The sequence below is a fragment of the Schistocerca nitens genome, chromosome 6, assembly GCF_023898315.1.
Source record: "Schistocerca nitens isolate TAMUIC-IGC-003100 chromosome 6, iqSchNite1.1, whole genome shotgun sequence".
Lineage (NCBI taxonomy): Eukaryota > Metazoa > Arthropoda > Insecta > Orthoptera > Acrididae > Schistocerca > Schistocerca nitens.
In genome coordinates, this window is record NC_064619.1 from 650,695,334 (window position 1) to 650,721,738 (window position 26,405).

At 42.6% G+C, this 26,405-nt stretch overlaps 1 protein-coding gene across 4 annotated transcripts in view; it reads left to right on the forward strand.

The window, feature by feature from the left end:
- Positions 1-26,405, forward strand: part of LOC126262332 (hemicentin-1-like) — a 1,226,997-nt gene that overhangs the window by 673,800 nt on the left and 526,792 nt on the right. For all 4 annotated transcript variants that reach the window (XM_049958886.1, XM_049958889.1, XM_049958888.1 and 1 more), the window contains exon 3: positions 5,351-5,468. In XM_049958886.1, coding sequence (XP_049814843.1) covers positions 5,351-5,468 — 118 coding nt within the window. The remainder of the gene's footprint in view (positions 1-5,350; positions 5,469-26,405) is intronic.

A 26,405-nucleotide genomic window follows, 5' to 3' on the forward strand; every position in this document is an offset into this window, starting at 1 on the left:
AAAGCGCCACCAGAGGTCCTCCGTGTAGGTGAAAATATAGAATCTCTGAAGGTTTTCTCAGTTCACGTATAATAAACTGTCTTGAGACTAAGAAGCTTCAAGAATCAGCAAGGTTTTAGAAAGCAACGCGTATGATATACTGCAAACTGTGGATGAAGGGCAACAGGCAGACTCCATATTTCTAGATTTCCGGAAAGCATTTGATACGGAGCACCATTGCAGGCAGTTAATGAAGGTACGAGCATTTCGAATGAGTCCACACATATATGTGAGTGACTCGAAGCTTTTTAAATAATAGATCCAAGTATGTTTTTCTCGACGGCGTTACAAGTGTCCCAGGGAATTGTCATAGGACCGCAGCTGTTCTCTATATACATAAATGGTCTGGCAGGCAGATTGGGCAGTAATCTGCGGCTGTTTGCTGATAATGTGGTGGTGTTCGGTAAAGTGTCGAAGTTGGCTGACTGTAGGAAAATACAAGATGACTTGACAAAGTTTAGTTGGTGCGATGAATGGCAGTTAGCCATGAATATTGAAAACTGTAAGTTGATGAGTCGGAAAATCAAACCTGTAATGTTAGGCTACAGTATTGATAGTGTTCTGTTTGACACAGTCATGTCGTTTAAATATCTAGGCATGCAGTTGTAAAGTGATATGATATGGAACGAGGATGTGAGAACTGTCGTAGGGAAGGCGAATGGGCGAGTTAGGTTTATTGGGAGAATTTTATGAACGAATGGTTCACCTGTAAAGGAGACTGAATATAGGACATTGGGGGGACCTGTTCCTGAGCACTGCACGAGTGTTTATGATCCAAATATGAGTTCGGCTTGAAGGAAGACATCGAAGCAATTCAGAGGTGGACGACTGGATATGTTACCGGTAGGAACGAAAAACACACACGTGTTACGGATATGCTTCGGGGACTCAAATGGGAATCCCGGATGGAAGGTGGCGTTCTTTTCGAGAAACAAAATTGAGAAAATTTACATAACCGGTATTTGAAGCTGATTACTGAACGATTCTACCACCGCCAAGGACCACGAAGGTAAGATACGAGGGATTAGGCTCACACGGAGGCATTTAGACAATCGTTATTCCCTCGCTCAATTTGCGAATGGGACAAGAAAGGAAATGACAAGTAGTGGTACAGGATAGCCTCCGCCACCAACACCTCGGTGTCTGGCTTAGTATCTATGTAGATGTAGATGTAGATGGCAACACGAACAACAAAATAATTTAGAAAATATAATACGGCAATGAACTCTAAAACTTTAAATTAACAGGGGAATATTGAAACGAAGGCACCTTTCACTGCCAGTTGCAGAATCATAGAAATTACATGTTGTTGTTGTTGTTGTTGTGGTCTTCAGTCCTGAGACTGGTTTGATGCAGCTCTCCATGCTACTCTATCCTGTGCAAGCTTCTTCATCTCCCAGTACCTACTGCAACCTACATCCTTCTGAATCTGCTTAGTGTATTGATCTCTTGGTCTCCCTCTACGATTTTTACCCTCCACGCTGCCCTCCAATGCTAAATTTGTGATCCCTTGATGCCTCAAAACATGTCCTACCAACCGATCCCTTCTTCTAGTCGTGCCACAAACTTCTCTTCTCCCCAATCGTATTCAATACCTCCTCATTAGTTACGTGATCTACCCACCTAATCTTCAGCATTCTTCTGTAGCACCACGTTTCGAAAGCTTCTATTCTCTTCTTGTCCAAACTGGTTATCGTCCATGTTTCACTTCCATACATGGCTACACTCCATACAAATACTTTCAGAAACGACTTCCTGACACTTAAATCTATACTCGATGTTAACAAATTTCTCTTCTTCAGAAACGATTTCCTTGCCATTGCCAGTCTACATTTTATATCCTCTCTACTTCGACCATCAGCAGTTATTTTACTCCCTAAATAGCAAAACTCCTTTACTACTTTAAGTGTCTCATTTCCTAATCTAATCCCCTCAGCATCACCCGATTTAATTTGACTACATTCCATTATCCTCGTTTTGCTTTTGTTGATGTTCATCTTATATCCTCCTTTCAAGACACTGTCCATTCCGTTCAACTGCTCTTCCAAGTCCTTTGCTGTCTCTGACAGAATTACAATGTCATCGGCGAACCTCAAAGTTTTTACTTCTTCTCCATGAATTTTAATACCTACTCTGAATTTTTCTTTTATTTCCTTTACTGCTTGCTCAATATACAGATTGAATAACATCGGGGAGAGGCTACAACCCTGTCTCACTCCTTTCCCAACCACTGCTTCCCTTTCATGCCCCTCGACTCTTATATCTGCCATCTTGTTTCTGTACAAATTGTAAATAGCCTTTCGCTCCCTGTATTTTACCCCTGCCACCTTCAGAATTTGAAACAGAGTATTCCAGTTAACATTGTCAAAAGCTTTCTCTAAGTCTACAAATGCTAGAAACGTAGGTTTGCCTTTTCTTATTCTTTCTTCTAAGATAAGTCGTAAGGTTAGTATTGCCTCACGTGTTCCAACATTTCTACGGAATCCAAACTGATCTTCCCCGAGGTCCGCTTCTACCAGTTTTTCCATTCGTCTGTAAAGAATTCGCGTTAGTATTTTGCAGCTGTGACTTATTAAACTGATAGTTCGGTAATTTTCACATCTGTCAACACCTGATTTCTTTGGGATTGGAATTATTATATTCTTCTTGAAGTCTGTGGGTATTTCGCCTGTCTCATACATCTTGCTCACCAGATGGTACAGTTTTGTCATGACTGGTTCTCCCAAGGCCATCAGTAGTTCTAATGGAATGTTGTCTACCCCCGCGGTCTTGTTTCGACTCAGGTCTTTCAGTGCTCTGTCAAACTCTTCACGCAGTATCTTATCTCCCATTTCGTCTTCATCTACATATTCTTCCATTTCCATAATATTGTCCTCAAGTACATCGCCCTTGTATAAACCCTCTATATAGTCCTTCCACCTTTCTGCCTTCCCTTCTTTGCTTAGAACTGGGTTGCCATCTGAGCTCTTGATATTCATACAAGTGGTTCTCTTCTCTCCAAAGGTCTCTTTAATTTTCCTGTAAGCAGTATCTATCTTACCCCTAGTGAGACAAGCCTCTACATCCTTACATTTGTCCTCTAGCCATCCCTGCTTAGCCATTTTGCACTTTCTGTCGATCTCATTTTTGAGACGTTTGTATTCCCTTTTGCCTGCTTCATTTACTGCATTTTTATATTTTCTCCTTTCATCAATTAAATTCAATATTTCTTCTGTTACCCAAGGATTTCTATTAGCCCTCGTCTTTTTACCTACTTGATCCTCTGCTGCCTTCACTACTTCATCCCTCAGAGCTACCCATTCTTCTTCTACTGTATTTCTTTCCCCCATTCCTGTCAATTGTTCTCTTATGCTCTCCCTGAAACTCTCTACAACCTTTGGTTCTTTCAGTTTATCTAGGTCCCATCTCCTTAAATTCCCACCTTTTTGCAGTTTCTTCAGTTTCAATCTGCAGTTCATAACCAATAGATTGTGGTCAGAATCCACATCTGCCCCTGGAAATGTCTTACAATTTAAAACCTGTTTCCTAAATCTCTGTCTTACCATTGTATAATCTATCTGATACCTATTAGTATCTCCAGGATTCTTCCAGGTATACAACCTTCTTTTATGATTCTTGAACCAAGTGTTAGCTATGATTAAGTTATGCTCTGTGCAAAATTCTACAAGGCGGCTTCCTCTTTCATTTCTTCCCCCCAATCCATATTCACCTACTATGTTTCCTTCTCTCCCTTTTCCTACACTCGAATTCCAGTCACCCATGACTATTAAATTTTCGTCTCCCTTCACTACATCAATAATTTCTTTTATCTCGTCATACATTTCATCAATTTCTTCATCATCTGCAGAGCTAGTTGGCATATAAACTTGTACTACTGTATTAGGCATGGGCTTTGTGTCTATCTTGGCCACAATAATGCGTTCACTATGCTGTTTGTAGTAGCTAACCCGCACTCCTATTTTTTTTATTCATTATTAAACCTACTCCTGCATTACCCCTATTTGATTTTGTATTTATAACCCTGTAATCACCTGACCAAAAGTCTTGTTCCTCCTGCCACCGAACTTCACTAATTCCCACTATATCTAACTTTAACCTATCCATTTCCCTTTTTAAATTTTCTAACCTACCTGCCCGATTAAGGGATCTGACATTCCACGCTCCGATCCGTAGAATGCCAGTTTTCTTTCTCCTGATAACGACGTCCTCTTGAGTAGTCCCCGCCCGGAGATCCGAATGGGGGACTATTTTACCTCCGGAATATTTTACCCAACAGGACGCCATCATCATTTAATCATACAGTAAAGCTGCATGTCCTCGGGAAAAATTACGGCTGTAGTTTCCCCTTGCTTTCAGCCGTTCGCAGTACCAGCACAGCAAGGCCGTTTTGGTTAATGTTACAAGGCCAGATCAGTCAATCATCCATACTGTTGCCCCTGCAACTACTGAAAAGGCTGCTGCCCCTCTTCAGGAACCACATGTTTGTCTGGCCTCTCAACAGATACCCCTCCGTTGTGGTTGCACCTACGGTACGGCCATCTGTATCGCTGAGGCACGCAAGCCTCCCCACCAACGGCAAGGTCCATGGTTCATGGGGGAAGAGAAAGTACATATAGAAACAGTATTGAAATAGAACTACACAAGCTGAACTGAGAACATATCGCAGAGAGAAATAATGGAAACCAGGTTTGGAGAACAAATTGTGGGCAGATGAAGCTTATCGCATATGCAGTAAACTGCAGCGGTAGATTACTGTTTACAGGCTACTGGTAGCCGTTTTGGCTACTGATGGGCTGACGAACATGACTGTCTACAGACTATGTTGTTTTATGACATATGGGTATGTGTGCTCGCACTATGTAACAGCGTCTCCAATGCATTTAATAGTAATGACAAAGACATATAAATGTGTCAGCTCATTTTACGTTGACATGGCCTAATAGCCATAATATCTTCACTTGATAATGGCCTGAGGCCGAAATTGCAATCGTGAAATAAAGAAAGTGTTACCGTCACTGGCGTAAATATGATGTCTCTTATAAAGTTCTACATGACTGGGAATCCCAGGTTTAAATAGTTACCAACAAATAATTTTAGAGAAAAGAGAACAGTCACATCACGTATTGTCGTGTTAAACAAACGTTGAATGCGAATTATCCCCAGTGCCATGAGCGCGGATCCATTGTAATCTGGGTCTAACACTCATTGTGTCTGAAGTTGCATTCTTTTGATACGTGTACTAAAAGTTTTACCCGCCATCAGCTTCGATGTGTACGTGTGATGTGACGCGTGTTTTCCTGCCACTTTGCAGTGCCGCCCGAGAAGGATCTGGAGGTTGTGCAGACGAGGCACAAGGAGGGCGCCGTCAACGTCAGCTGCCGCGCGGAGGGCGTCTTCCCCGAGCCGTCCCTCACCATCACACACGACAGGTAAGGCCGCCGCTGCCGCCACAGCACCCACTGCCTGTCTACCTACCTCCTGTGACTAAATCTCGGTCGGCTGAGCTTTGCGTAGTTTGGAAAGACGTTCCTGCTGTATAACACTTCTATGTGCTAACCTGATAGTTCAGTCAACAGTTACAACATCTAACCACAGCCTCTATTGTTTAAAGCACTGAACTACATTGCGTAAAAAAAAGCTTCAAACGACTGCTTGCTATATAGCTTTATAAGTGAGTTAATGTGTTAAATATGAACCTTCTACCATGTAAAAGCTTTGTGGTTAAGGACACAAGACGTTAATTATGTTGATTTTATTAGTTTCGGATTATTCACCTATGGACTAATGAAAAAATCTGAACTAGTACCTCTGCCGTACAATGCTATACATTTCTACAGGTAGTTTAAAAAAGGACTTTACAAATTTAAAAATTCATATAAATTTATTGAAAGAAGATATAGAGCTGAGTTTAATTATATTTTGTAGGGAACACATCAAGCTTTTTAACCTTAAACTAAAGATGTTGTAAGTCGCTTCCGCTTGTTATTCTGCACACATCCTATCGGAAGTCAATTTCTTCCTAAACTCACTGTAGCATTGCAAGCGTAACTTCCTAAGTGGCAGCATAAGTTCTTTCTCTAAGTGCAGGTAGAGAATCCGGCACAGGAGCTGCGAACACGATATCCTTGATGACAGCCAATAAAAAGAATCGAGTGTTGTCAGGTTTAGGGGCGTGGAGGCCATGTTATTGGCTCATCGAGGCCAATCCACTGACCTGGAAAGCGATCACTGGGAAAATCGCGGACGTCAGCCAGGTAGTGCGCTGATGCACCATCTTGTATGATGTAAAATTTCGTTCTCATCGAACTGCAGTCTCAAAAATTGTTGTAAGATTTCCAGGTACACTACCCCGTTGATGATTCTCTCACGAAATAAAAGGGGCCGTACACTTTGTTCTAGCTCGAAGAACAAAAAACTTTCTGTTTAGGGCAATCACGAACATGTTGCAATGTTCGATGTGGATTTTGATTGCCCCAAATGCTACAGTTGTGTGTCTTAACCTTACCACTTAAGCGAAAAGTAGACTAGTCAGAAAGGACGATTTTGTCCAAGAAATTTTCATCTTCATGAAATCGATTTAACATACCTGCACAGAAGTTCTTGCGAGCAATTTTATTAGTGTCTTTCATTGCTTGTGCGAACGCCAATCGGTTCGGTTTAAAATTCAAACGGTTTCTCAAGGTTCATTTCGTAGGGCTGTTGACAAAATGTTGTCTCACTCCTTCAACGACGTCGTCAGATTTGCTTGGACGTCCTGATGTTTTCCCACATCTTAACGAGCACGCTGTTTATGCTGCTCGTAAATTTAGGTCTACTAGGAGGATCTTTACTGTACTCGGTACGGAAATTACGCTGAACTGTTGTCACCGACTTCGATTCCATAGCTACCACCATCGGGTCCAGTGAAGGCAGTCATTTTTAACGCAACTGCGCAACTGCCGCTAGCGCTCCTTAAGGTGCGATTCGGCACTAGCGAAGTGCGTGAGATAAAACTTGATGTATTTCCCTACAAACTGACACTAAAATCATCTCTGTAGATACTATGAATTAATTGATATTAATTTTCAGAGTTGTAAAGTTCTTTTTGAAACACCCTGTACGTATCTTCATTGGTACATGTGCTGTTCACAAAATGGATTGAGGACAGTGTTAGTACTGAAGCAATAATCCACTAGCAGAAGAAATAAATGCAATACCCTCAAGGAAAATGTCATTTTATTGACAATGAGGTAACAGTTCATCATTGTTGGAGTATACAAACAACAAAAAATTTAGACCACAGACACATGAAACAGTGAAGGATAGCCACACAGTCGCATCAGTTCACAGTGTACTTGACCTATGGTGGCAATGAAGGCGTGTCTTTTCGCATGAAAAGATCATAAATATGCCGAATGGCTTCCTGAGATAGATTATCTCAAGAACTCTGTACCTGTTATTGCTATTCGGCAAGAAATATTCCAGGCCCTGCAGTACAAATAATTTCCCACTTCATCCTACACGATGGCGAGAGATCTGGTAATCTTTTTGGCCAGGGCTGTTTTTATACACCACAAAGAGCACGTTGTGTCGCTACAGCCGTCTGGAAACGTGCATTTTAATGCTGAAAAAACACATCTTCTTCATGTACAAGAAATAGCAGCAGCACGGGAATAACAGCCTGTGTAGTGCAGCGGGCGCTGGTTACTGAACTGTGCAGAATTGTGGCTGCGAATCGTAACTGATGCCTTATGCCTTCCCTCTCCGCCCCACCCCCCTCCCGACAACACACGCACATACACATACACCGGAAAGATTGGGAATGGCCGTTAGTCTCACGCCGAATGCACTTTGAAACAGGAAGCTCAGTACGTCTGCGCCATACAGGTATACGTCCCTCACTCGCATACAGACAGAACCTGCCATCACTAAAGAGAACAATGCACCATTCCACTCTCCAGTCAACCCTTTCACGACATGCTTAGTTACGTCACTGTGCCAGTGGCACACTGCCTAGACACACCTGTGATCTTAGTTCTGCTGCTAGGAAACGGTTCCCAGTGTTCCTGATGACACAGTCGGTGTAACACGTGCCCGAATTTCGTCCCGGGATGATATTTGGTCCACTACCACTCGTTACAAGTGCTTCATTATATCACGGGCGTCCAGAATAGTGTTTACAGCTGTGAGAATATTCCACAGATCACTGCTGAAAGCAGCGTCACACCGTAAAAATATTGAGCCCAACATGTGCAGCAACCTGTCGATTCGGCCATTCTCATCCCGTGGTCCCAAGAAAGCAACACCCTTCAAATGGCTGAAGCTGTTCAACAGCGGTACATACTCGTCGTTTGGGCATGGTTTTGCCCTAGGACGATCGTTGCAAACACTGTTCAAATAATACATCCGTACAGTTAGTGCCTGCAGAGTCAAAACAGAAAGCGAAGGGACAGGCGTCGTGAGCGTCATCTGCTCGCCAATGAGCGTGACAAACGAATCACCTACACTGTAGCCCCGCCTTTTCTTTAAATTACTTTCTGGACTGTAAGTGAGGAAAAAAAGGGAACATTTTTAAATTATGTTTCAAGTTTATTGAAGTCGTTAAGGGCTCTCGTTCTCAAACAGTGGATGAATTTTGTCTAGATAATTTAAGCGCTGTGGGTTACGCTGCATCAAGACACTTCCCAACTTTAATACTTTAGTTATTATGTTAAATCTGTAACGTTAGAAAGCACCTCTTAACGAACTGATTCTGATAGCATTTTAATTAAAAAATTCGGACAATAATAATACGAAATACTGAAAATCAGATTTTAATGCCCTTGGAAGCCGTCATTTATCCAACCCGGAACTGACTTGGTAATATAGATACTTCAACGAACGACCTACTCGTGTTCAAAACACAGTGTTCATCCATCTAAGTATTCAGTGAACAACTGTCTTCTCCAAAGAGGGCTACGAAGGAAATTCTTTTATTGTTTTTCTCAGCCCCGCTTCCGAGTTCTTAACGATTTCTCATCAACTCCATTGTTAAGAGACAAATTATTTTTCGAAGCGTTTGATGATCTGTTCTGTAGTCTCTTCTCCAGGGTTTTCTCTTTTACTTTGCTCCTGATTCTTTCTTCTGGAGACTCACACTTATTTAAACGTCACTTGATATAACAGCTCTTTCATACTAGATGTTTAGTGTACGCCCGTAGGCAGTTGGCCACTAGCGTAACGCGTCTGTAAGCGAGCGTTATTTAAGCCGCTTCTAGTGTACGGTTTACCTACACCAGTACTCACGTAATTTTCCTCTAGTCTTAACTCCGGGAACGGTATTTTCAAAATCAATTTTACCTTGCGAACATTTTTAATCGCATATTTTACTATTTAATCGTTACCATCATCATACTATTGTGATGTTACCTGTTGTCTTCAGTTTTAACAATCACAGCTAGTTTAGTTGTACACATATCAAAAAAAGTTTTGCATCACCTCGTTTCCGAGAGTTCCGGGATCTGTTGAGAAAATTGGAGTAGAGATCAACATGAATATCATTTCCGCCCTTTTTATTGCTCATGAAAACCACACATTGCACGTTGTACAGCAATACAGCGAGATCTTCATAGGTGGTGGTACCTCAAATACTCGTCGCGGCATTCTATCTACAAGTTCATCTAGGCACTGTTGGTCCAGATTGTCCCACTCCTCGACTGCAATTCGGCGTAGATCCCTCAGAGTGGTTGTTGCGTCACGTCGTCCATAAATTGCCCTTTTCAATCCATCCCAGGCATGTTGGATTGGGTTCATGTCTGGAGAACATGTTGGCCACTCTAGTCGAGCGATGTCGTTATCCTAAAGGAAGTCACTCACAATATGTGCACGAAGGGGGCGTGAATTGTCGTCCATGAAGGCCAACGCCTCCCCAATAAGCTGCCGAAATGCTTGCACTATCGGTCGGAGGATGGCACTCACATATCGTATAGCCTCGTCGGCTTCTTCCATGAGCACCAGCGGCGTACGTCGGCCCCACATAATGCCACCCCCAAATAGCAGGGAACCTCCGCCTTGCTGCACTCGCTGGGCAGTTTGTCCAAGACGTCCAGCCTGACTGGGTTGCCTCCAAAGTCTACGACGATTGTCTGGTTGAAGACATATGCGACGCTCATCGGTGAAGAGAACGTGATGACAATTCTTAGCGGTCCATTAGGCATGTTGTTGGACCCATCTATACCGCGCTGCATGGTTAAGTGGTTGCAAAGATGGAACTCACCATGGACGTCGGGAGTGAAGTTGCGCATCATACAGCCTACTGCGCACAGTTTGAGTCATAACACGACGTCTTCTGCAGCTTCACGAAAAGCATTATTCAACATGGTGGCGTTGCTCCGAGGCATAATCCATAGGTAGCGGCTATCCACCGCAGTAGTAGTCCTTGGGCAGCCTGGGCGAAGCATGTCATCGACAGTTCGTGACTCTCTGCATCTCCTCAATGTCCGAACAACATCACTTTTGTTCACTCCGAGACGCCTGAACAGTTCTCTTGTTGAAAGTCCTTCCTGGCACAAAGTAATAACGCGGACGCGATCGAACCACGGTATTAACCGTCTAGGCATGGTTGAATTACAGACCACACGCGCCGTTTACCTCGTTAGTGGTGGAATGACTGGAACTGATCGGCTGTCGGACCCCTCCGTGTAATAGGCGCTGCTCATGCATGGTTTCTTACACCTTTGTGCGGGTTTAGTGACATCTCTAAACAGTCAAAAGGACTGTCTGTGATACAGTCAACGTCTGTCTTCAGGAGTTCTGGGAACCGGGGTGATGCAAAACTTTTTTTGATGTGTGTATTTTGACCTGTTACTGATTCCGTACCAGGTGGGTACGGGGTGGTGGCAGGAAGGGCATCCGGCCACCCCCTCAAAACTAACTTTGCCAAATCCGATTGTAATCACGCCGACCCCGCAAAATCTGCGGGACAAAGTCGTAAGCAAAAGAAGCAGGTTACGAATTCTGGCATAAATTGTTTTCTTTGTCCTTTTCTCCAGTCTGAAGACAGACTGATGCAGTCTCCACGCTAGTGTATCCTGTGGAAGCATCTTCATATCTGTGTAACTGCGCATACCTACACCCATTTGAAGCTGCTTACTATAGCCAAGCGTCCACCTGTTGCTGTGGCGTGACAATGAGTTTAATAAGCCACAGCTGCAAAATACTAACACGAATTCTTTACAGACGAATGGAAAAACTAGTAGAAGCCGGCCTCGGGGAAGATCAGTTTGGATTCCGTAGAAATACTGGAACACGTGAGGCAGTACTGACCTTACGACTTATCTTCGAAAATAGATTAAGGAAAGGCAAACCTACGTTTCTAGCATTTGTAGACTTAGAGAAAGCTTTTGACAATGTTGACTGGAATACTCTATTTCAAATTCTGAAGGTGGCAGGGGTAAAATACAGGGAGCGAAAGGCTACTTACTATTTGTACAGAAACCAGATGGCAGTTATAAGAGTCGAGGGACATGAAAGGCAAGCAGCGGTTGGGAAGGGAGTAAGACAGGGTTGTAGCCTCTCCCCGATGTTATTCAATCTGTATATTGAGCAAGCAGTAAGGGAAACAAAAGAAAAATTCGGAGTAGGTATTAAAATCCACGGAGAAGAAATAAAAACTTTGAGGTTCGCCGATGACATTGTAATTCTGTCAGAGATAGCAAAGGACTTGGAAGAGCAGTTGAACGGAATGGATGGTGTCTTGAAGGGAGGATATAAGATGAACATCAACAAAAGCAAAACGAGGATAATGGAATGTAGTCGAATTAAGTCGGGTGATGTTGAGGGTATTAGATTAGGAAATGAGACACTTAAAGTAGTAAAGGAGTTTTGCTATTTGGGGAGCAAAATAACTGATGATGGTCGAAGTAGAGAGGATATAAAATGTAGACTGGCAATGGCAAGGAAAGCGTTTCTGAAGAAGAGAAATTTGTTAACATCGAGTATAGATTTAAGTGTCAGGAAGTCGTTTCTGAAAGTATTTGTATGGAGTGTAGCCATGTATGGAAGTGAAACATGGACGGTAAATAGTTTGGACAAGAAGAGAATAGAAGCTTTCGAAATGTGGTGCTACAGAAGAATGCTGAAGATTAGATGGGTAGATCACATAACTAATGAGGAGGTACTGATTCGAATTGGGGAGAAGAGAAGTTTGTGACACAACTTGACCGGAAGAAGGGATCGGTTGGTAGGACATGTTGTGAGGCATCAAGGGATCACCAATTTAGTATTGGAGGGCATCGTGGAGGGTAAAATTCGTAGAGGGAGACCAAGAGATGAATACACTAAGCAGATTCAGAAGGATGTAGGTTGCAGTAGGTACTGGGAGATGAAGAAGCTTGCACAGGATAGAGTAGCATGGAGAGCTGCATCAAACCAGTCTCAGGACTGAAGACCACAACAACAACAACATCAACTAAATAACGTCTTGATGCGCATGTATCTATTCATAGAAGCTTTGCTGATAATACAAATAAGTTTTTCCAGTATGTTAGCCCCAATTTTGTTTCTCTTTAGTGAGATGACCTAATAATGACTCCTTAACAAGTAGGAAGGGATAATGACACCATTTTTGCGACGTGAGTCTGAAAACTGAAATAAAAAGTGTAGTCCTCAACACACTGACTGTGTTCCACCACTACAGTTCACTGAAGGATAAAAATATGGAAACACTGCAGAAATCCATAGTTGACATTAATACAGGTGCTAGCCAAGCCTGCGAATTGCGCTGTCGTACTTGACCACGAACGGCACCTGTGAAATGTCATCAATGCTTTGCAAGCGTCAGCTGTGGTCAGAACAGTGTTCTGTGTAGTCGTGAGTGCTGTATATCGGAGCTAAGTGAATTCGAACGTGGGCGACTGTTGTTGCCCATGTTGTGGGTGCTTCCGTAATAAAGATAGACGATGTGTTTGATGTCTGAAGCGGCATCATATCGAAGATCTGCACCTCATACAGAAAAAGCGGAAAAACATCATACGCTAATTTACAACGCCGAGGAAAGTGTGTGTTAAGTTATTGTGACAGACGGTCGTTGAAGAGGGTCGTGGCGAAACCTAACGGGACAGCTGCTGCAAAATTCATTGCAGAACTAAATGTCCCACTCGCGAACCCTGTCACCGCCAAAATCACATGAAGGCAGCTCTATAAGCAGGGAAGTGCAGGGCGAGCTGCAATTCCAAAACTTCACATCAGAGACGCAAATGCCTTTGGCAGGAAAATGTGCAGAAATACTAAAACCTGGATCATGGGGCAATGGAAGAAATTAATGTGGTCTGATGAGTGTCGTTTCTCACTGTTTCCGACTTGCGACCGAATTTACATCCAAAGAGCGAAACATAGCGTCGATTCGGTAATGATTTGTGCAGCCATATCATGGTATTCCATGGGCTCCACGGGTACTGTACAAGTTGTGCTACCGCCAAGGATCATGTGACCGTTTTGGCTGGTTAGGTCCATACCATTGTACAACGTTTGTTTCCCAGTGTGATGTGTCATGTTGCAATACGACAGAGAACCTGTACGCGCAGTTAACACCATCCGGGACTGGTTTTGTGAGGATGAATAATCGTACCACCTCTGGTCGCCACACTCAGCTTATCCCAGTATCATTGAGAATTTATGATCTACTTTTAAGAGAGACATGCGAGATCGCTACCATCTCCATCACCGGTATCTGAACTTGACATTATTTTCAAGAAGAATGATGTAAGATGCCCTTGAAATTCATAAAGGACTTGTAATAGCCGGTCTAGAAACTCTTTAGAATGCCACCGGACATTATGTACCGTATTAAGCATGGTAATGTGTTACGTTTCCGGTGTTTTTATATTTTTACTAACCTCCTGTATTTACGTTCTGTATGAGCCCTATGGATCTTATTTTGGACTGTCTTTCAATGTCTCTGACGTACTTTCCTAAATGTCACGGAAACCGTCAAAAACTACACACTATTAGCAAAGTTTTTAATTTTGAGTATCAGGAGGAAACTACATGATGTGATATCTGTGAAGTGGTGTGCGTGCAACGGAACAGGCATACGATTTTTGCCGTGATACCCGCGAAATGACAGTACTGAGAGGGCAGGGTCGTCCTCGTGATGGAGGGACAGAGAGCGTCCTGTGGTCGCATTTTTCCAATTTCATCGTGCAAAATTTTCAAAACGCTTGCATAATAATAATAATACTTGGCTGTTTGAGATAAAAATTATAAGGTAAAGTTCAACTGACAGTCAAACAACAGTTAAGGACAGCACTCTGCTATTGCATTGAAACTGACACGCATGTTTGGGGATGTACTTACCCTGAGAACCCACTGATGTGCTTGTACGTTTGTCTCAATACCGTACCTATAAATATAACACTCGACACCCATGCCGAACTTTTGCTTTAATATTCCATTATCATCAACTTGTTCAAGAAATTCCTAGCAAACGTCTATTTGATGTTTCTTCAGTTATTCGCTCATCAAACGAAATTGCGCTGCAGCCTAATACAAGTTCTATGTTGAGGCTATACGTGTCAGCCATGACTCTGACCTCTTCTTCAAATTGCATGGCAAGTATACAATGTACAGCATCCGCCACATCTCTAATTTTACGCCACGAGGTGATATCTAAGGCCTTCTCTTTGTGGATGATCTTCAACTGAACCGTTGCCACAATTATTAACCCAGCGGTCGTGGTAAATTGTGATCTCTGTAAACCTGCTCCATACGTTCAGACATTTCCGTAAATGGTTTCTCAATTTGCGTGCTAAATTCCACGTTTTGTTGTTACTGCGTAAATCAGGCGCAGAAAAATTCGCCACAAACACCGCTCCACATTCCTTGCAAATAGAAATAGCTCGGAAACGAAAAGAAATATCAACCTTGTGAAACAAAGCTACTCAAGAGTTTGTGATGGGTAGAGTGTACTTAACGATATGTCTGTAGGATGCTTAGTTGCCGCGTAAAAAAATGTATTTCCGGTAATTTTTGAAAAATTCTGTAAGTAACTGAAATACTTAAATCTGCAGTAGTTCATGGCAGTCGTGGAAACATCAGAATGAATATAAGTAATATGTTGGTAGACAAACTTTATAATGTCGTACTCGAGAAGTTAAATCGTATGCATATCAAGAATTACACTTGTTCTGAAGAACATAGTACAAAAGTATTTTCTATACTTGTAGATTGAGATTATTTCTACTTGCATCACAACCACAAAGTGATTGCAATAGGTTCTTTAAACCCTTAAAAGAAATAAGGTTATTGGTTTTGAGAACCTTCTAGTGCAAGTCTATAAAACTGGATATCGTCAGCTACTTCCAAGGAAGCAGAAAACGTTTTTGGCACAAAATCTCTGCTCAGATGCACGAAGTAAGCGTTCGAAGAGCAGCTTTAGAAACAGAAAAGTCTCGGTACAGAAACATACGTTGCACACAGCTAGCGTTCCCTTCTCTAACGGCGTTGTTATGTTCTAACACATTGGCAGAACGACAGTTCCGACGGCTGAAAAGGGCAGAAAAACTTTTACTGGACGAGACAGGAAGTTGTTTACAGGATAAATGTGTACTGCTTTTACTTTTGCCCAGGACAAGGAAACATCAATTTTCTCGCGAAATTTTGTTGTGTGAAATTCGAGAATCGTCACGTCGAACATTACTCCTCATAATCTGGCCGCTTTGATAAAAGCCTGACATTTGAGCTGACCACAATGGAGTGTAAATGAGCAACAATTTGAGGCTGTTGCGGTTGATCGTATCGGATAAGTCTCTGTAATCTCGCACAGTGAAACCCGAAATCGGACCATTCAAGCACAAACAGAGCAACACATTCGCCCACCAAAGAGCGGATGGAATAATGGCCATCCAAATTACTTTGCTAATGAAATGTCATAACAGATTCCATTAACATTTTTAATGAAGCTTCGTGGAAGATCAATACAGTGTGCAGCAGTCTTCCCTTTCTTTCGTGGACAATGTTCTTATAGACTTATGATCTGCTGGTCTTACAGTTTCAATTCCAAAGTACCTCTCTCCTACATACCAAACCAGCATTGCCCGCAAAAAGGTAAAGTTCCGCGTTTGAATCTCTGACGCCATGTAATATAATCTGTGAGCGTATTTAATGTTTAAAATATCAGACAGGGTGGATTTCGCAAACTCATGTGAAGAGGTAATACTCGGAATTCTATTGCTTCAAATTTATGAAAACTGAGCCTATTCGTCGGCAAAGAGTTACCCACTATCCTTATTTGTGGAAAATACACTTATCTTCCTTCTGTTTATCGCTGTTTTTATTATTTAAAGCTGATGCGTTTCGTGCAGTGTCACCCACCTTCTGATAGTCTCTCGTAGTTACTACGAGAAATAACCTGAAGGTGGGGATACCGCTCGAAACAGATCAGTTTGAAATAATGTAAACAACGATGAACTGACGGAAAATAAGCCTACTTTCGTTTAAAAACTCTTTAATTGACACACTGCACATGATTAATGTAATGTACCACATCTCTGCTGGACGCACGATTTTAAATTTCTGTTTCGTTGTAGATGTCTTGAAGTAGATATTAGCGCCTACTGCTTTCAAGATAAATGATCGGTAATGCCGCTGTCAGAAGAATTCGGAATCAAGTTCCGTTACTTACCTCTACATATAGTGCTCCTATTTATGCATACATTGAATGTTCTAGACAATTACTATATTCTATGAGTAAATAAGGCTCAGAACCTTGCAGAAATCACAAATGTTAAATAATTGCAGAAGGCAGGAGACGAGTCGGTGGCATTAAGCGACTAGACCATCATGTTGGACGACGCATCGTCCTTCCCCCCTCCCCCCCCCCCCCCGCCCCCTTCTCTCCACCCAAAAAGCAGCTCCACTTGCAGAGAAGATCATAGCCTCACGGATATCACCCTAGTAAGTTGTTCTTCGCATGGCGGCATGGCGCCGCTGGTGGATCCTCGCGTTCTGGTCGTATTGTCAGGCCTTTATGCTCTCTGCGACGTTCTAAACGAGATATTTGCGTAGAGGCATCGAGATCTTCCACTAGGTCTTCGCGTTCCTGTATGTGGTCCTCAGGACTGTTGATAATACTTAATGAGAAGAGCATGGACGAAGACCACCATCTTCAACTTCGCAGGTGGTGTCAGAGAAACAGAATTCTGTTCAGGAGCAAGTAGCACCATAATAACTATTTTTGACCGGCGAACCTTACGCGTAAGTGTAAACCTTCATAGTAGGGTGGCCTGGATAGTAGATTACATGACGGTGTTTGGCGTTATAACGTTCATGATTGTTATATGGGTGTTAGAGATCCGCTTGCGTGTCATCTATCTGCCTTCTTTAATTCTGATGATAAGTTGATCATACTGAGCCTCAACAGACTGAAACGGAAACAAGGCATCCATTACAATTCAAAAAATGGTTCAAATGGCTCCAAGGGACTTAACAGCTGAGGGTACCATTCCCCTAGAACTTAGAACTACTTTAACCTAACTAACCTAAGGACATCACACACATCCATGCCCGAGGCAGGATTCGAACATGCGACCGTAGCAGCAGCGCGGTTCCCGACTGAAGCGCCTATAACCGCTCGGCCACAGCGGCCGGCCCCATTATAATTGCGTAGGCTTCTGTGGCTAGAGTCAGTCGGTATAAAAGTTTTCTGGGTATGGTACTGCGTCATATTGTATAAAACCACTGCTGGAGAAAACCAACGTTTCGGCCACGGTTGCAGTGGCCTTCTTCTGGGTCTACGGGTGCAATCTACCTATCCAGTGCCCTTATATTTTGTTATTGCTGTTCACTGCGCGTGCCATTACGTCATAATTTTGGAAAGATAGTTCATTTCATTGCCTAAGATGGCATACTGTCGTATAGTAATTTTTCCATAATGCGGGGCCACAGTCATAATACGTCCTTTAAAGTCAATACCACCATTAGACTGTTGTTTATTTACAGTGTTACATTCACACTTAGACAATCATTATTTCGGCTTCAAAGTGCCATTATCAAGTGTTTTATAAATTGCCTAAGATGGGCATACTGTCATATAATACAATACAATACAATTTATAACACTTAAAACACTTGATAATGGCTCTTTGAAGCCGAAATCATGATTGTGTAACTGTAAGTCTGTAAGTCGTTCAGTGTTGCTGCAAGTGCGGCTGCTCGATGACTGGCGCCGTCTTAAGAGAAAGATTACTTATATAGCCAGCGATTATCTCAACCACAACTTCCGCTGCTGGCGCTTTATCAACTTCCGGTCCGAGAGCAACATCGCGCGTGATGCCTCGTAAAAAAAAACTAGAGGCATAGAATAAGCAATCATAGGAGCTTATATATATGTAAGCTCCTATTATTGCTTATTCTATATATATATATATATATATATAAAGGATGTGTATGGCGCACCATGTCTGTAGAAAACAGCTGTTGTGAAATGGTGCGCAAGTGGGCGCTGGAGCTTCATGATAACGCACGTCCCCATACCGCAAATTTCATACAACAGAAGCGACGAGTCACTTTAAAAGGGCTTTGCAGATGCGTCGAATCAAAATTGTTGTACTGGCTGTCCTTTCGTCACGATTTAATTTTATCGTTTCAATCTGTTTTAATAGGAGTCTAAAATAAATCGAGGAAAAGGATGTGGTATTTATCATTTCATTGTAAGTAAAGTCTAAATTGATGATTATGTTCTAGAAAAGATCAGTACTGTGCTCAGTCGTGGAAGAATTCGTAGAGAGAGGCACAGAACATCCACCCATCCCCGGCCGACAGCAAAGCTTGGGTGCGCTGGATATCATCCCGGGTGACCTGGCCGCTAGACGAGCAACCGACTGCCACGAGATTCTCTAGTTTAATTGTTAAGAACCAGTGGTACGGCGCTACATTTGTGTGAATTAATGGTTCAGATATGGTACTGAAGGAATTTTGTGTCAGTCACTACTGAGAAGCTGAGCAGGTAAGGAGCTTGAGTCAGAAAGATAACATGTGTGTTACTGCATGTGAGTTCGGACACGTTAAAAAGTTCCATGATAGACACCTACCTAGAGAAAAATTGTATCGATTATTTTGTCAGTGTGGAATTTTCTGCGATTTCAGTGGGAAAAAATAAAAGTATAGAAAGTTGTTTTTTGGACTAAGCTGTGTTTAAAATGAAAAGTTTTAAGAATGCCGTACCTGATCTGGGGCATGATTAGTATAACCATTTTTTGAATCATGTCAGAGTCGGGCTCCTCGTATTTCGTGTTACATTTGAGCAAAGGTCAAGTAATTTTATGTTGGTACGGTCTTAGTCAAGACCGGCTCGTAGGCGGTGTCAGTATTAGATAGTTGAATTTGTGAGCCTTCAAAATACGAGACTAAAGTATTGACTTCAGTAATTTGTCTGAAGTCGTCCGTGTTGTGTTGCCTGCGATATTTAGTTCACACCCCAGTGGATTTGGGTGTTGCAAATAGTTAAGGGGGATTTATGAAGATAAGTCAGTTATCAGCCAACAGTATAATTTTTTGAGTATAGAGTCACATTGCGAGGTAGTAACATTATTGGGTACGCGGAGTAATTGCTTATTGAGCATTATTCCCGGAGCTTTTCCTGACTGGTGAATCGAGCACAGGAGCACACGCATAAGAGATGAATTATTGCAGACGGCGTATTTTGTCCTCACGTATTGTTAGTGGCGTTACTATTGCGATCACAACATCGTAGTTGAACCATTTCAAAGCGGGAATTCTAACTGCTATCATTATTTCTGTAGTAAAAGTGATGACTGTCAATTACATCTAGAATCTGCTAGTGGGTAAGCGAGAGGGTAACACCTGAAGAGACTAATATTTTGAAAATCTGATTTTTAAGCTGATATTTAAAGTGGTGGTAGCACCTAGGATTTATTTTGAGTTTTTTTTTATCCTTTTCGTCTCGCTTGGTGTGGGAATATTAACTTTTTGTAGTCACTCTTTCACAGTTGACATTTGGTCATAGTGTAGAGCATTTAAATTTAAAAAGAGAGAACAATAAAGTTTCATCTATTAAAAAATAAACTTTAGTCAACGCGTTATCGTTTATCCTCGACGAATTTTCTGTAACTAGTTGTAACAAAGGAAATACTTATAAAGGAAAGTTAAAGTTATTGTTCTGACACTAAGCAAGTAGTGTAAGCACGCTCAAGTCAGGAATAAGATGTAGACAATTGAATTGAGGACAGTTAAAACCAAAGATGCTCATTTTCAAAGACAAACGCCTTATAGCTTAAGACATTAACCCAATTTTGTAAGCATCTGGCATTGAAACATTACTGTTAATTAAATACTAGAGCTGGTCAGAATACTTCTAAAACACTTACTAATGGAAGAAAAATACATTTATTTCAAGATTACGTTAAACAATACTGTTTTCACACGTGGTCGACCCTGCCCTGGTCTTCGTAATATAGTTTCGCTCTATAAACTGTCGGCACATCCGAGAAGCAACGGAACGATTTACGCTAAGCCATGGGACCATATCGATAAGCGGCTGCCTTGGTTCCATTTTTCCTATGGCCCTCCACGGCAGAGAGTGTGGTAGGCGTCTTCTCCGTGCCATACTGCTGCGTCGGTTACTGCGTGCACAACAGTTGTGGATATGGGACTAACCGGCAAACATTATCGCCTTTGATAGGTGCCCTGGCGTCATCGTTGGCCTGGTTTTCCATTGAGCGAAATGCCACCTTCCGTGCAGAATACGATCGTAGCAATATCTGCTGACAGTTTGTATGATTATATCGTGAGTGAGGCACAGGACGGGGGAAATAGCGGTTTGTTGCCTCAAGTTTGGATACAGGTGTATTTTAACTCTGAAAATTTTCAACATTGGGTGGCTCAGAGGGCTATGGGACTTAACATCTAAGGTCATCGGTCCTCTAAGAACTGCTTAAACCTAACCTAAGTACCTCACACACATCCATGCCCGAGGCAGGATTCGAACCTGCGACCGTAGCGGTCGCGCGGTTCCAGACTGTAGCGCCTATAACCGCTCGTCTACTCTTGCCGGCCTTTTCAACACTCTAGGGATATGAAAGTAAATGATGCTGAAAGTTGCATATTAAAGTGAGAAGAGATATTTTAATCATTTAGTGGAACACTGCTACGTGCTAACCTACGTATATATGCGTTACATACACTAAGAGAATTCTTTACAAAAAAGGCGCTTCATTATTATTAAGTTGGCTCGTGCATTCGCTCTGTTGTGTGCTGATGGTCCTATTTGGTGATCCAGTTAATCGAAGGCATGTTGTAGTGCTGGAAGGTAGAATTACCAGTTCAATAAAGTATACGATTACATAATTGCTCGGCACTGTTTCTGGGACTCTGTGTTCTTATACGAGGTTGGATATAATTCTATTGCACCTCTCTACGAGTAGTTATCAAACTTTTTTAATTGATATTTTTCTTGATTTTCTCGTGTACTAAATGTTTTAACAGGGATAATTACGTGCCCACTCTTAGGTTGCAATTCCGCCTCAGCGCAAAGTATCGACGACTTCTGTCGGGTGAGAAGGTTCGGACGGCAGTTACCGACTCCTTCACGCAGCTGAACAATGTACTTTTCCGAACGGTTATCTTCAACCTGGTGCGTCCGTGGATTGAAGGCGATTCTGCCTGATTGGCAGTCGTATTCCAGACTGTGCAGCATTCAGACTGAAAGTAATTGATCGCAATCTTTAATTGCAACGCAGTTTTCATCTGTTCTTGAGAAACTGTGCACTGGGAAAGGGAGATCTGATACGAGCAGATTTACTATACGAATAGATATAATAACGCCGCTGTTCTCGCTGCCTGGCATCTTGAGATATGACCCGACTCTTTCACTGCCGGCACACGGCGGCCAGCAGACATGGGAGCAATGGGCGCAGCGCCTTTGCATTATACATCCCGCAGCACGGGCGTGTTCTCAGGGCAGCCGACTCACCTCCATCTGCGGCGCGGTCGGTTTTTGCTGCGCTCCTTCCTGGCTTGGCCTTTCCGCTTTATGTGTTTCCAACAGAGCCGTAGCGCGTGTAGCGTGTGTACGTACGTGCGTGTGTGTATGTGTGTGTGTGTGTGTGTGTGTGTGTGTGTGTGTGTGGAGCGGACAGTGGCAACGCTGATAGAGCGCGCTCAGGCGGCGGGCCGGCGCGGAGATAGTGCGGTTTACGCGCGATTACTGGCGCGCCTGTTTATAACGCACGTTGATTTATGGGTTATCGGTGCGGGTCTCGCGCCGGGCAGCGCGTGGGGCCTTCCCAGCTGGCCAATCGCGCGCGGCAGTAAAGTCGGGAGCGGCGCAGCTGCGCGCCAGATCCGTGGGCAGCCGTCGCTTCTCATTCCTACAGCCCAGTAGAGGAGCAGCGCGCTCCCTGAAACTTTAACTCGCGGCGGAGGGCAGTCACTGTTACGAGAGTGCACAATATATACGCCTGTGGCGACTCCCGCTTGGTAAGCTTTCTTGAAGGATAGTAAAAGAGGCGGCATACTCTGTCCGAGACGTAACACATGTACATAGGAATACACCACTACTCGTAAAATGCTCCAATTTCTATTCTTACGAGCAGGTAGTAGAATGCAGTTAGCCAAAACATGCAGTAGCTGCGTCTGGTCGGAACTGGGTCAATGGTGTGCTCATCTAGCGGTCCATCATTATCACCAACAAGATTTTTTACATTTATTTTTATTTTATTTTTTTGAAGTAACGATATCAAGCAAAGATAACATTGGCATCTTTAGTGATGTATCACACACAGCACCTCTGTTTGCATCATGAAGAGATACCTTGCTGGCTCGATGAATACGTCATGAGTACAGGGTGTTTCAAAAATACAGGGTATAATTTCATATAGGTATCGCTCAGATGTAGAGAATAAAAAAGTTCACCACAACTGTGTTCGGGAATGCTCGATTTTCGAGTTAGGTCCTTCAAAACAGGTGTGTTAACAGCAATATTTTTCTCCCCACAGGTAATTGCATCTGCAAAAGATGTTCAAAATGTCCACTCCCTGTTTCAATATAGGCTTCACGTCGAAGTTTCATGTCCCTCTGAATACGATCCTTAACTTCAAGAGTATTGCGCACTTCTTCACAGCCTGTCTCAATTCGATTCCGAGGCGATTCCATATTAGATACGGGAGACAAACACGTAAATTATTTTAAAATATCCCAAAAGTAGACATCGACAGCGTTGAAAAGAGTTGAGGATGGAGGCCAAGCAGTTTGGCCACTTCTACGTATCGATCGGCTAAGAAAAGTTTGATACACGTACCACCGAACCCTTCAACTGAAGTGTGCTGGTGCACGACCTTGCAAGAAGTGAAACAGTTACCGAATTGTCATAAAAACGTGAGGTACGATATTTTCCAGAAAATTGGTGTTCACTTACGCTCTTTGTGTGTTTACAAGTACATGTGACCGAACGAATCGATCATCAGGGATACCGCCCACAAGTTGAGGGACAACAGCTCTTGCTGATGCTACGGTTGATATTTATTCTCGAAATTTACTTTAGTGTTGCAAATTTACTTGTACAATGCAGTATCGTTAGCCGTTTCAGTGTCTGGCTAGAAAAAGGAACAACGACATTGATGTAATATTTTTCTGTCCCCATCAGGATGCTTGTCCCCTTGCCTCATTGGGATGCTTGAATTTAGTGAGTCCCATAACTTCTCACCATTGGGACGCTTGATTTCGGCGAACAGAAATCTATTACATCCACGTCGTTGTTCGTGGATCATGCTAACCAGACACTGAAACGTCTAACCGTGCTATACTGTACAATCAAATTTGAAACACCAGTGTATATTTTGAACATAACTATCGCCCCTTAGAACACAGAGGTTTAAATTTACACCGTAAATGAAATGCAGACTCAAATGCGTTGGTTCTTGACAGCAAAACAGGCGCACTTGATATTTGTCGATTACAGCGCCGTCTACCACGAAAGTAAAACAATGGTATGAGTAAACCGATCATATTTTTTTGGTGGCGAACCCTACAGTAAAAACAGGGGTTTCCCTTTTGAAGATACAGAGTTGACCCGCCCATTCAGGTGAGTTGGGGTACGAGGTCAGTTGAAAAACAGACAGATGTCCCCTTACTAAAATTAAATTTTCACCAAGAACATTTTTTTTGTGCGATCCGTTGCTTTCGAGATATTTAATTGTCTCAAGTTAAAAAAAAGGTATATTTGTATCTGTGCCCTATATTTATGGAATACCTAGAAGAACGCATACGATTACATTGAACCGCAAATGCTGTACAGAAGCATAAGTAACACCGGCTGTGCCCAGGGGAAGCGTTATGACATCTCTAATCATCCAAAACCTCTTTTCAGATTACACCAGCAGTATTATGACATTGTTCACTGACGATGTGTACAGGAAAATACAATCAGACAAAATTTCCTGTGGTTGTAATGAATGGTAGATCTCCTTAAATGCGACAGCGGCAAAATAAAGCCCGAAGCTAAGAGAAAGATCCGATTGGATGGTTTGTGGCGAACGTTCCGTCATATGGCGTGACGTGGGAACACGTAAGGAATGAAGAAAAAGTGCCAAACATTGTCGTTTTGTAGGACCACATGTTGTCATGAGAGGGGGCATAATGTTGCATGAAGCCGGCCGCTGTGGCCGAGCGGTTCTAGGCGCTTGATTCTAGAACCACGCTGCTGCTACAGTCGCAGGTTCGAATCCTGCCTCGGACATGGATGTGTGTGATGTCCTTAGGTTAGTTAGGTTTAAGTAGTTCTCAGTCTAGGGGACTGATGACTTCAGATGTTAAGTCCCATAGTGCTTAGAGCCATATGAACCAATGTTGCATTGGCGTATTGACCTTTACATCTTTGAAGATGATGAACACACCGATAAATGTTATTATGATGCTGTACTCCGCCCCCCTGTCCGTTTTTTCAGGGGTGCATTCGCGCATGACTTCATTTTTATGGTTAATAACGCGTGATCGCATCGAACAGCGCAGTTGGAGTAACTAGTGGAACGAAGGGTTATTAGGAGAATCGAAGTGGCCTGCACATTCTTCCGACTTAAATCACATCAAGCACGTGTGGTGTGCGTTGGGGAGACTAACTGCAACACGACCACCTGTACCAACGTTCATGCACACGTCCACATGCATCAACGACCGTGCAGCATTTCTGAAGCGCGCTGCTGGAAGAATGGAACACTCAACCACAACAACTCCTCACCAACTTTGTTGCCAGCAAGGGAGCAAGTTGCAGATCATGCACTGCCGCCAGTGCTGATCATATCATAAATCGCGGTGACTGCAGTGTAATTACTGTTATTCCTGTTTATTACATTGCGTATTTCTTTCATTTGCCCCCTATACTACAATGTAACAGTACTTTCTATGAATAGTCCAAGTTTCATCTAGCTACGTTGCTTGGCAGTGACACATCGTGGGACAGTTACATCCGTCCTTGATTTTTGCACGCCAATGACCAATCAGCCCGGAGAAGTACACCGTTAAAAAAACATGGCCTGCTGGAGCAAAGGACGTAGCCAAGTAGGGGTCCGCAGGGCCAGGACCCCCCTATCGATTAAATAAAATGCACACGACCTAGCTGCCATGTAGTGAAGTTGAAAGACATTTAGATTTTCAGTCATACATCGTTGAAGAGTCAACAAGCCCACCGATAGATTTAATCTGTTGATAGCACTATCGGCTATGGCCCATCCCTACGAAGCCAACACCAGCTACTGTACATTTTTGGCCCTACTTGAGCTCAGTTGTTGTTTTGTTCCGATATGGAATGATGGAGAGAAGTTTGTGGAGAGCAGATAGTGTATGTCATGACATCTCATTCTATAGTTCGTTTCTAAAAAAAAATTTTTTTTTAATCTGTAGGCTCTTGAATTCATCCGGACCCACTGAGTCCTGTAAGCCCCCTCCCCTTTCGTGCTAAATCTATTTGCGAACTTATAATTATATAATAACTGAAATTCTTGCTCACTTACGGAAACTGAAGAATTTTAGTGAAATCAAAGACACTTTAATAAAATTTGAGGTCGAATTGAGGAACCTGGGACGCTTTGATGTGCTGAAGGAATTCTGACCTGATTTCAGACAATCCGCAAATTTAAATATAAGATTGTAATGGGTGAAAGATAATTACGTTTAACTTTCTAAGTAATCCAGCGCAACGTTAACATTTTTATCCTCTGCGATAGTGAACATTATGATACTGAACTTTATATCATTAGCAGCAGACTGAAATTATCATATTACCAAGAAAAGAAATATTTACTTTGCAGTTTAGTTTCTCTCCGTTGAGAATATAAGTGATACTGTTTTTAAGAGAAGCTTTTCTTGCTTAATTTTATGGAGCAAATACTATGTGTGTG